Below are 12,690 nucleotides of genomic sequence, written 5' to 3'. Positions count from 1 at the left end.
ACGAAACAATATGAATATTTTTTGTTGATTAGACATTTAGTTTCATTTTGATATTTATGGTTATGTCAGAATATCACATAGTGATGCCCAGTGAGAATAAAGCATTTACAGAGCTTTAACAGATAAATACATAGTTAGACAAATCCAAGAAGGGATGGAGTTGGCAATCAACTTTATCTATGCATTTGCACAGTTCAAACAAGTTGGCCTAATTTACATACATAGATAATACATCGTAAATATAAGTAGTAAAAGTAAATAAGTAGATGTGTTAATTGCTTTGATTCAGCAGTGAATATCTAATCCTGAAAGAATAATCTAATACCATTTTTTTAAGGAAAGAAATTGAATGAATCAACACATGCTACAAAGAGAGGCACCATTGTACTCAGTTAGATGAGGTTTTGGCGCCACTAAGTGGTGATTTACAGTAAAGTTGATGGTGTGATGTTTCTGCTGTGCTTTAAGATGTAATACACAGCTAGTAGCTTAGATCGGTTTACTACTGTTAACTCCATACTGTAACTGTAAACTCAAATTTTTTAGAATTCTAATAATATCTGATGGATTTATGACTAATTGCTTTATCTAAAAACAACTCTTTTGAGTAAAATGTCCACATCATGTATAAATCATCAGCAAAGTAAAAGAAACTTTGACCCTAATCTTGAAAATTGATAGGCCTGTTGACATTTTTTCATTTTCATATTTTTTTTATAATGAATACACATATATACAGCACATTGGTATGAAATGTTGTCATGTTGCGTTTCTATAATTCATTTGAAGATTTTTCCATTATTTTGAAAAAGCCTGCTGACTTTACATCTCCTCTTGAAAGGTGTGTTGTTGCTTTTTTGTTTGTTTTTAAAGAATATGCTGTTTTTTAAATTGAATTTTAATACTGTGAATATTAAACTAACCTGACAAATTAGGGTCAACAGTACTTTAAGGGGATTTCATTTTGGCTTGAATGTGTCTACAGACTGTCTGCGGGTCCGGAGAGCACACTGGGACATTCCCCCTTTGTCAGTTAGTGATGTGGTTACCGTGACAACAGGTATCAAACACTGCGAGGACTAGCTAACTGCTGACTAGACGCTACTCATAATTTACGCATATTTTTAATATAGCTATAGCTAGTTAACTATCCTAGCTTTCTAATTTTTCATAGCGTGTGCCTCCATGTCAAAGTATAAGGTAAATAGAAAGCGCTGTGTTCAGTGTGTTGTCTTGTAGGCTTTATACTGACAAAATAATAGCTAGCTAGATACGATATAACATCGGTTGATTATGGCGTTATGATAGCAAAGTTTCAACCACTGCGTACCCTTAAATTAATGAAGAGTAGTACATGGTTGAAGTTTACTAAAGACTACATAGCGTTATACTTGTTTGGAATAATTAAGTTAGCAAGTAATTAGCTAAGTAGTGCGGTTAGTGTCAGGGTCAACTAACGTTAGCTAGAAATTAGCAAACCAGAGGACTCGCTAATTGATGTGTAGCTAGTTTTCAGCTGTAAAGTGTTTGTAAAATGTAACTTGAGACCATTTGGAATTAAGCTATATCCTGGTTTGCTTTCTTCACCTTGGCAGGCATATGGATACAAAGGTTCATATGATTATAGCAAAAGTGAAGAGCGGTGAGTGTTGTTCTTGAGTTAGGCTAGCTGTAACTACAGTTATTCATAAGCACTGGTAACAGTGACCTTTGTTACAATGTCTTCTCAGGGAGGGAAGAAGTTGTGTTCGTTACAAATGTGGCCTACTCAACACCATACAGGATGTCCTGAGGCAAAGACCAGGCTGGGTTGAAGTCAAAGAGTGAGTGTGATTTGTATGTTTATAGCACATCAGCTTCTCTGTCATATTTGTGGCTTGAATGTAGTACCTACTCTTCTTCTCACAGTGATGGAGAGTGGGACTTCAACTGGTGTGATGTGAGCTGGCTCAGGGAGAATTTTGATCACTCCTACATGGAGGAACATGTAAGGATAAACCACTTTCGCAACCACTATGAGGTGAGGCAGCATGAGTCTGGCATTGCTTTGAGTCTATAAACTGGAGATTTTAAAAGTAATAACCATAGGCCATTCAAGTCAAAAGTCATGTAGTTTCTTTATTTCATGTTACAGCTGACTCGCAAAAATCTCATGGTGAAAAACCTTAAAAGACATCGAAAAAATCTTGAAAGGGATGTTGGCCGCATGGAGGCATCCAAATGTGATTTTTTCCCCTGCACCTTTGCACTGCCCAGCGAATATCATCTATTTGTAGAGGAGTTCAAGAGAAATCCTGGCAGCACCTGGATCATGAAGCCGGTTAGTTAAAGTTGACCACAGATGTAATCCAGTTCAATAAAATGATCCTTCATTCAGTATTTGGATGACCCAAGAAACCGAAGTCAAGTTAGCACCAAATTGCATTTAAGTCATGAAAATTAACTGGTATGTTTATTTAGGTAGCAAAATCTCAAGGGAAAGGTATTTTCCTGTTCAGGAAACTGAAGGACATCATGGATTGGAAGAAGGTAATGTGTATTTATTTCATCAAGGAATTGTGTGTAAAATAAATGACCAAAAAACAGACACTTCTACATACACACCTAGATTTTCAGATGGATAATATTATGCTTACGCAGGATGGCACCCGCTCAGAGGAACAGAAGGATGCAGCTCAAGTAGAAAGCTATGTGTCACAACGCTACATAGAGAACCCCTACCTAATTAATGGTAATAAACTGAATGAATTCAAAAAAAACATCAAATGTGTTGACAAATAATTTGACAAAAACTAATAATGGAGAAATTGTGAGCAGGAGGATGAGTGAGTAAATAGTGACTTTTTATATACAGTATATATATATATATATATTATATTGCTTAACTACTTTTTGTCCCCACAGGGAGGAAATTTGATCTGAGGGTCTATGTGCTGGTCACATCAGTATGTACTGAACCTTGTACATCACAATGTTTTATAGAAAATGTAAATGTTGCTGCGTACGTGAATCAGTGTGTGTGTTTATGTGTTTCAGTATGTTCCCTTGAAGGCCTGGCTGTATCGTGATGGCTTCGCCCGCTTCTCAAGCACCCGCTTCTCCCTTAGCAGCATTGATGACAAGTGTATCCCTTTTTTTCGCAGTCATAATGTTTAGTCTCCATTCATTTGAATGTTGATACATTTATGTGATGGTCCAGACAGTTTTTAGTGCCAACGTGCCAGTCATCTCTCTAACAAGTTGAGCCTTTGTCTAATGAAATATTCAAGCGAAGTCAATTTGACCCAATTTCTGAGGCTGTTGTTGCCCGATTTTGTCGCATGCATCCACATGCTTGTGGAAGTCATGATTTCTTAGTGTCCCTTTTCAGATATGCACCTCACCAATGTCGCTGTTCAGAAAACAGCACCAGACTATGACCGCGAAAAGGTAATGTGTAATTCAAGAACTCATGTTACATGCATATTAATGTTATGTTTTTCTGAAATGTATCCCCTTTACCCAATATTTTCTCTTTATTTGTATTCTTCATTTCTAAATAGGGATGTAAGTGGCAGATGCAGCAGCTTCGAAGATACCTGACTGCAAAACACGGCAGAGAGACGGTAGAAATCCTGTTTAAAGAGATGGATAATATATTTGTCCGCAGTCTACAGAGTGTACAAAAGGTCATTATAAATGACAAACACTGCTTTGAGCTCTATGGGTACGACATTCTACTGGATCAGAACCTCAAACCGTGAGTGCTCATACAGTCTACACACACACACGCACACACTATGCCCATGCCAACATACACATGCCAACACAGTGCCAAAAAGAGTGCATCATCACCACACTTTGCAAGCATGCACTGAGGCATGCATGCTCACAAACAAGCACAGAGGAGCACATGCACAGACAAGAAACCATGGCTCCCGTTCGACTCACTTTCCTGGATACTCGAAAACAAAGCAGTAAATCTGCTAGTGTTAAGACTAGAATAACCTCATAAATCTCTGTAGCATTTCTGAAAGACTGACAGGTGTGCAATAATCCAGCTGTTAATAATAACAGACAATAATGGCAGTGCCTCTGTCCAATGCAAATATCGTAACATTCATTCACTTGCTTCTGCCTACCTACCAATCTTCATTGTTTGCTGTTCCTCTCAGATTGGCCTAATGCCGGCTCAAAAGGCTAAGTAAATGTTTGGTGGATGTCATAACCCTCCATCTCTTTACAGGTGGTTAATTGAGGTGAACGCCTCTCCATCACACACACCCAGTAGTCAAGAGGATTACGAGATGAAGTGCCATCTGCTGGAAGACACTTTGAATGTTGTTGATATGGAGGGAAGGTAATGTGTCTTTCTCATAATGTGTTTTCTTTTTTTGTCGTCAGGGAACATGTTGTGTCTCACCTTTGATTACAGACATCACATTCTTTATTGTTACTTACTAATCTATGCAGTTTGGAAGTAATCTTTTGATCTTGGGTTATGGCATATTTTAAAGTTTAAAACATGGGTGGAAAGAGGCACCTTTGAGAAGCGCAGATTGTGTCATAGCAACAGATCATCAGATCACAAGGTGAATGCTGTCCAACAAGACGATAAGATGAGTTCCTTTCAGCTGCCTGCCACGCTGGTGCTGCGTTCTAATTAACTGTGTTTTTTCTCATTAGGCTGACTGGCAAGGAGAAAAGGGTGGGTGGCTATGATCTCATGTGGAACGATGGGCCTGTCTACAGAGAGGATGTCAACCTAGAAACAATTGGCAGTTCATGTTTCACTGCCAACACACACTTAGGTAACCTGACGGTGCTGCTACTGCAAACTTTTTGAGGCATTCTGATAAATGTGCAAAAATATACATGCAATTAAGACCATTGTATTGTATCACGTGGAAAAGCCTTTATCATTATATTATTACTAATTGCTGCAAATATGAACCTGTTCTTTGTTGCAGGGTGTGTGAATGACAGAGAGAAGCAGCTTCGCCGGCTTCTAAAACCATTTCCAGGCCAGAGGAGGATGTAACGCATTCATCATTTTTATGTCCCACCACTGTAGTACTTGGTATGTGTCTGGGAGGAGACAGGCTCCAGTGAACACAAATAACTGAAAAACATTTATAATATTTGAAACAAAATTTGCTCTCTGTGATGATCTGACCAAATTCCAAGCACCTAGGTTGAAATCTGAAGATTCAAATGAATGAAAACTACGTTTTCCATGGTCAACCTTGCAATACTTTCAATTGCAGAGTTCAAAGATATACTGGTATAAAATGTTTTTCATATGAATGGAAAAATTAGCATGATTAATGGTTAAGTTTGGGATTTTAGTAGTGTCTCAGTAATAAAGACAGCTGTGAACTTTGTATAATTACTTCATGTGTTCCAAAGAATGGCAAATGGATCAATGCCCCTTGAGTGCAAAACATTTATTTCTATGCCTTACAAATACTCGCATTCAACACTGAGAAAATACATACCACAATCTTTCTGCGTGCGTGTCAACATAATGTACACATTTATAATAACATCGCCACTCCTCGGCCCCTTATCTATGGCTTTGATACTTTACATGAATATTAAGTAAAGAGGTGCAATCTGAATACATATCACATTATTTACATCAATGTAGTGTTCCATGAATCGAGTGCACATGGTAAATCACAACAAACACATAAGACACTCTAATGTAAACACAGTGTTCTAAAGACTTCAAGTATGCAGTGGAATATGGAGGTGATATGTATAACATTACCATGTTACAGCCTAACAGCTATGATGTGTTGAAAGTCCATTGAATCACGGGGATGTCCAATGGTACAGCACGGTAGACATTAAGTTACATTCAGCTCTTTGACTAAATATTTTCTTCTTGTGCATGACGATGTAAACATAATAATGACAATGATGAAGACAAGTCAACCACAACACTTTTCATAAATATAACTATGGTATATAAAATTTGGAAAAATATGCTTTTACATTCGTAGCAAACATTACACTTCTTCTTCAATGATAGAAAGAGCTCAGCTCTATGCAAAATACAATATATTATCAGAGACTACAATTCAAGCTGTTCAAACATGAAAAGCCCTTGTAACCAAAATTTTAAAACCATTGCACAAATATATCTGAAACAACATTACTGCAGCACACCACCACCAGTTATTGCGCCTCCTTTTCAGCCAAAGATACTTTGACTGAACATATTTCTCAAAACATGAGACACCAACAAAAAGGATAAAAAGCAACATCAAGTAAAGTAAGAGCAATGAGAACAAATACATTCCAACATCAAGAACTCCACTAGTAACGGCTATGGTTGTATTCGATGACTAAAATGAAATGATCACTATGGATTACTTATGCTGAAAGCTGTCCAGTGGTATAGAAGATGCTTATTTTTACGCCTATTTCAACTAGCACACGGAGAGATGACTGTGCAGTGCAACAGAGTTCAATTTACAAAGCTGTGTTTTTCCTCGTAGTGTTAAGGGTCATAATGAGCCTTCTGCCAAAACACTGTCCAACATTATGACTACACTTACTGTACATTTTGAATGAAACACAATATGTATATATAACTCTGTTCTATTTAAGCGTCATATTATGCTTTGATATCATTGCTGTTTTATCGCTATTTTAGCTGCTCACACTCTTGTTAGTTTTGACCTTTTGAAGGCTGTACACCACTGACTGATTTAGACTGCTGTACAACAGTTATGTGTTAGTATTACACAGATAACACAGAAAGCAAGCATAGGTTCAAGCTCCTGTACCAAGTAACCACTAAGTAAAGCACTACACTGTAGGTCTATATGGTTTATTTTGCAACAAAGTGCACATTTTTTGTTTTCCCATTCTGCTTACTAGTAAGCGGTGCTCTGGAGAGAGACTGCGGCTCTTTAGCAGCTCTTTTCATGGCAGTTTTAGAGGCCTGACTTCCTGCCTCTGTCCTCTGCCAGTCCTTCTCTGCTTTCTTGGAGGTGATGACCTCTCTCTTACTTGCAGCAAAAACCCGCTTCTCTGTACCAGCCACTTTACTGCCACCAGGCTCCTTTTTAACATCTGTCTCAGAGTTGGCTCTGACGCGGCTTTTCCTCACCTGACCTCTGCTGTTTGGGTTAGTTCCAGGTTCCTGGGGTTGCTTACGGGCATTGCCTGCAGCCTGCATGTGCCTGAGATGACTCCTTCCAGCCGGGGGGCTAACTGGGGTGTGGGCTCCGGCTCCTCCTCCTCCTCCTCCTCCTCCTCCTTGTCCTCCTGGGCTCCTACCTTCCGTGGAGGCTGCTCGGGTCTCACTGCTGCTCCTCTTCGCTGGAGCCCCAGGTTTGGCTCTTCGTTCAAGCAGTGGGCTGAGGCGAGAGTGGCGCTGGTAGGCATAGGCAGAGCAGCTTCCATTGCACAATGGGTAGCGAATGTGACAGTGAGGGCAAACTGGGAAGCGGGAGTGCTGGTGCTGGGCTGAGGCAGGGGATGGTGGGTTGTTGACAGGCGTAAATGGGAAGGCTCGCTGGCTGTGCCGCAGCCCTTTAGGGGAGTTGAGTCGGGATGGTGGGGCCGTGTGAGGCCTGGGTGGGTGAGCAGTAGTGGCAGAGGGGAAGCCCTGTGGCCTTGAACGGCTCCCAGGCGGACGGCTGCTCTCCACCTGTGCTGTTTGGATCTGGAGCCACTCCAGTTGCAGCAGCCTCTCCAGGTACTTCTCTAAGTGCCCTACAGGCTTGGGCCGGGGAGCGCCACGTCCCTCTGTATGAAGAAACACCGCCAGCTGTCTCAGGCTCCAGCTGTTGAAGGGAGGAGGCAGAAAGTCTGGGTAACTGTAGCTGGGTTTTTCACTCTCATCTTCATCACCCACAGTCCCACAGGGTCCCGGGAAGTCTGGGGGAAAGTCACTGGTGTTGATGACCTCTGCCCGGAGGTTGAGGTGAGGAGGGGTGCAGGGGGTGCAAGGAGAGGGCAGTACAGGCAGCCTCTCGGAGTCTGACAGATCACTGGCACTGTCAGTGTCAATATCCTTCTGGTTATAGTGATGCTGTAGTGCCTCTGGGGTGGGGGCTGGGGAGTGCGTTAGGGGGTACGTTGGCATGTGTCGCAGCCCCGATATTGGGGAGAGAGGCAGGGAGAGGGCTCGCCGATTCTTCCCCATCCCCCCACGATTCTGGGGCAGCTCACCGCCACACTGTGACATCCGTTGATTTTCACGTTTCTCCTCTTTCCTGTGCACAGATGAGTGTTTGCGGAGTTGAGGTCTCAAATCTCCCTCTTCTTCAGGGCTGTAAAGAGACAGACGAGGGTAAGGAAAAGCTGTTGGGGATTTAGGGATTTACTGTGCTTGAAGCAAAGCATTCAGTGAGAATGCAAACCCCTCTCCACACATACCTGGAGAGTTTGCTTGTATTCCGTGCAGTGCCAGATTTGACCCTGCCACCTTTTGACTGTGCACCCTGTAAAAACAATCATTATTTTTTCTGATTGATTGTTTTATGAAGCACAGAGCCCACAACACATGCTGCAACACTGTCTTCCCTTAAATCTATCCTGTCAGAGGACCATCATGTTGAAACATTATCTCTCTTGAATTTACCAGGATGCCATTCACTCACCCTCTGGACTGCTGTCAGTGTGTCCTTATCCTGACCTGGTCCTGGGAGGCCATTTTTCATTTGGCCCCCTGCTTTCTTCATCTTGTTACCTTTCCTTGAACTATGGAAACATGACAGTGGTTTGACAGGCTCACCTCCAACTTATGTCTGAGAGAAAACACGACAAGTTTTCATTTTGTCTTAGTGTCACTGTAAAATGAGGCCTACCTGGTTACTGGTCCGCTATTTTCAGTATTTTTTACCCGAATCTTCTCTTTGGAGACGACGCGTTTCAGTGTCGTGGATGCTGTGCGTTCCTGCATGATGGGCCCCATGTTGCAGGTCGCCAGAGGGGAAGATGTTTTGAGTCCAGCGAATATTAAATGATGCGTTAGCTAAAGAACCCAACCCACATCTCGGATCAGATACTCTATTCTGAGAATTAGGCTAAAAACACCCATTTTCTCAAAAGTGCTGCAATGCATCATGCGCAGATGTCGACAGTCGTTTCTCCACTGCAGGTTGAACTCGTCCTTCTGTTTCTCGTCGGCTCGCCTCTCTGTTGAACGACAATTCAGCGATTGTTTTACTGAATTGGTGACGGCAGACGCATCTCTTTTTCGCCTGTCATCTTCCTCGCCATTAAAAATGTAAGACGGCCAGGCGAGCGTATACGCTTTGTTTGGCTCGTCGTCCCAGCCAGATAGGTTTGTTTACCTGCCGCTGACTGGCTCGCTGCTTGGCTTGTGCCGAAGTGGGAATCACAGGTGCATCATGGGACTTGAAGTAAAGGCATGCTAGTCGCTATGTCAAGCGAAACATGCGAACGCCCTTTGACGAGTCTACTTGCTATTGACAAACAATGACAATACAAGTGCGGAAACGGACAACGCCGCGTTTGAGGAAATAAGTTAAAAAGAAAGCAAACAAATGTTACGGTTAATGTTACATTACTCAATCTCCCATGCAACGTCAGTGATACTCCCGTCCGTTTGCAGCTTCCTGTTAACTGCGCGCATGTTAGCTGATCTCCATCGAGGGCACTCTACGGACATGTATGTGTGTTGTAGAGTTATGAAGGTGGTTACCAGTTACAAATCAGCTTACGTGGTTGCGGCCAATAGCGAAGACTACATTCCGTGACGCACGGAGACGCGTAGCTCTATTAAATACTACTTTAAATGGAGGCTCAAGCTTAGGCTGCATCCTGCTGCATAGATATAACTAACGCTTCTTATCTTTATATGGTGAGGTGATGTCAACGTTTAATTGTATTGAATATTAAAGGCACTTTCAGTAAATCTACAAATGCTCGGAGAGACTGTGGCAAGCTGTATGCATTCAGGCACGTACTCATAGTGTACACGCCCACTCTCTTTCCTGCTGTGACTGCTTCTGTCTGGTCAAATTTACAACAACAGAATTGTTGTTCTTGTTAGATTTGCAGCACAACATCATGCAATTTTAGGTAAAAAGAGTAAACTACTGTTACAACTGGGTCATTATGTGTTGATTACATTCTAGGGATGAATGTGACATAATTCCAGTAAATGATGCTTCACAACTTTCTTTGCAGGTGAGCAGGCCATGGATAGACGATGGTTTATTGGACATGAGAGGATTCCCTCTTCTAAATCTGAACAGCAAATGTCCAGCTCTTACAGCAGTGTCTCGAGGCCTTGCATGACAATCAACCTGACTGAAATGCTTCGAGCTGACAAACCTAATGCAGCGAAGAAGCCGGTTCCAATCCGCCCCCCAAGCCCCAGAGTCTCTCTGGCAAGGGGGCAAGAGTTGCGACGCAGTCTCTCCTGTGAACCCACGCCTAAGCCCATCATCCGACAACGGTCACGCTCTCTGCCCTCCGCCACAGAGAAGAAGAAGCAATGCAGAAATGTTGGTGTGCGGTTTGTAGACTCTTTGGGGCTCGACCTGGAAGACATCAAGCTTTTCAAATCTGGAGAGGATCCATTTGTACCATATCATGTTACCTTTAGATTGTTGATGGGTGCAGAGATGGCAGATGGAAGGCATCTGGAGATATCCTTGCCATACTTAAAGCCAGTTTTTGCCCAACAACCTGGCGACCAGCCAGGATTCCTGCATCGTCTCCAGGACCAGAAAGTGTGCCTGGAGAGAGTCTTGTGTTTTGAACTGGGTGTCATTGGAATCACCCAGGTCCTCAATATGGACTTTGAGAAAGATGTCACAGCTCGCTATTCATTTACCGAGTGGAAGAGTTGCACAGAAACTAAGGCCTCTTGGGTGTCCACCATCACCAAGACCTGGGAAGGAGGAGGGGGTCAACTCAGTTATGATACATTTCGTTTCCACCTGCCTGTTCCTCCATTCCTGCGGCCAGGAGCTGTATTACAGTTTGCCATCCAGTACAAAGTCTGTGGGGCTGAATACTGGGACAACAATGATGGAGAGAATTATAAGTTAGTTTGCCATAACTACAAGCTCACTGTGCCCAAAGAATGCGAGGATAGCATGGTGCACTTCATTTAGGATGCTGACTAAAGGTAGAAGAAATCTATTTACAGCACTTTATGACTTTTCAGCAAGACCTATTAAAATGTATAACTGCGTTGTAACATATAATGTTAATTTTGTTTAACTAGTGCTAACAGAGGACTTCTTTGAATCAAGTTAGGTTCAAGATAAACTGTTAAATTGAAATGAACACTTGTGCACATATGCCTGACACCAACTTCAGTGCCACTGTTTTACATTTATATTTTCTTTTTTTTAAATTGCACTGTATTGTTTGATTTTCGTAGCTATTTCAAAAAGAAATTGCACTTTAATGTGGGAACATCCAATGGAAGTGACACCCACTGAGCATTACATAAATACTCAGTGAAATTAAAATGAATACACTTCAGTCCACTGTTTTCTTCCAGCTGGGTATTTGACATCTGGATATTTGAGAAAATAATTTTATACAATGCAGGAATATGGTCTGCTGAACCATTTTGCTCTGTATTCAGAGTTTATTTTTTGAGTCAAATTTTGTCAAATCCAAATGTCCAAACCATGCAACAGATACAATTTGAATGAATCAAGAAATCAATCCTTATTTTGTTTAACAATAAAGCACAATTACACACAATGCATCTTGTATTATTATTATTTGTAGTAGTATAATTTATATTCTTATTGAAAGCTGAAGTCCCACCTCCTCTCCTATCTATCTTCTACTAGCTTCTGTGACTCAATGGCTTTTCTCCATGGATGCATTATAAGATAAGATCTTATGATACAATCTGTGGTTTTCGCCTTGCTTTCTTTAATTAGCCTTTCTGAAAAACGGTTTAAAACATATTCTTGGCAGAGCTCAGAAAGTGTCTTCATCTTTGTGAAGTGACTTTAAATGTACAATCCACTAAGAGTAAATGTCTCATTAGGATAAAATACGGACAGAAAAAGGTTTCACCTCTGAATGATTAATGAATCCCGTTTTGACAAACCCCAATGAGTTTTAGTTTGGTGAATTGCAGCGACTTGCCACGCGCCTGCGTGATGAACGAAACGCCTTGGCGCGTTTTTGACTGTTTCCATGGAAAGCCTGTCAAAGCTATCAAATGAATAACAGGCATCATGTCATATTCTTTTGTGATACTTGACATCACAGTAAGTAACGTTATAAGAATAATAAAATCCGATATCGTAAACCCGCCACGATATTGGTTACTCAGTGCCTGCTGAATGTTAACTTCAGAAAGTAGTGTTAGCTAGGAGAGGTACGTTAGCTAATGTTAGCTAGCATTAGCAGCTGGGATCGTTAAGCTAATGTTAATTTACCCCATCCGGAGTAAGTTTCAATACGTTAAGGAGCGGCGAGGCAGTACATTATTCTAGATGTTGAACGTCAGTTAATGTTAACTCGAAATAGTTTAGCTTATATTAAAATTTATGTAGGTACATTAAGTATCAGAAGTAGATTTGTGTTAATAGTGTTGGCGACAAATGTGATAAGGTTAGCTTGTCAACGGTACCCAATTTTAACCGCTAGGTTTGTTAACATAACAAAGTAATCTCAACATTTCGAAAATCACTCCTGAGCCAGTCGTAGAGTGTAATGTCGACTGCACGTGGGAGTTTGAGA

General features: G+C 41.4%; 2 protein-coding genes across 2 annotated transcripts; both read left to right on the top strand.

Moving 5' to 3' along the window:
* The first annotated feature begins 1,185 nt into the window (after nucleotides 1–1,185).
* ttll9 (tubulin tyrosine ligase-like family, member 9) lies at nucleotides 1,186–5,020 on the top strand. The gene is made up of 14 exons (XM_070910880.1): nucleotides 1,186–1,200; nucleotides 1,596–1,642; nucleotides 1,731–1,823; nucleotides 1,909–2,020; nucleotides 2,135–2,320; nucleotides 2,461–2,529; nucleotides 2,641–2,731; nucleotides 2,905–2,945; nucleotides 3,037–3,124; nucleotides 3,371–3,429; nucleotides 3,543–3,739; nucleotides 4,226–4,339; nucleotides 4,666–4,790; nucleotides 4,950–5,020. Exons 1-14 carry the CDS (start codon nucleotides 1,186–1,188, stop codon nucleotides 5,018–5,020), a joined length of 1,308 nt encoding a protein of 435 aa, XP_070766981.1.
* Nucleotides 5,021–10,166: 5,146 nt separating this feature from the next.
* On the top strand, nucleotides 10,167–11,649 carry ppp1r3da (protein phosphatase 1, regulatory subunit 3Da). Its single transcript, XM_070911030.1, has one exon. The coding sequence runs from the start codon at nucleotides 10,167–10,169 to the stop codon at nucleotides 11,088–11,090; it is 924 nt and encodes a 307-aa protein (XP_070767131.1). The 3' UTR covers nucleotides 11,091–11,649.
* The last annotated feature ends 1,041 nt before the right edge of the window (nucleotides 11,650–12,690 follow it).

This window comes from Enoplosus armatus, chromosome 8, assembly GCF_043641665.1.
Source record: "Enoplosus armatus isolate fEnoArm2 chromosome 8, fEnoArm2.hap1, whole genome shotgun sequence".
NCBI lineage: Eukaryota > Metazoa > Chordata > Actinopteri > Centrarchiformes > Enoplosidae > Enoplosus > Enoplosus armatus.
The sequence above is the reverse complement of the archived record's forward strand: the minus strand, read 5'-3'. Positions and strand labels throughout refer to the sequence as shown.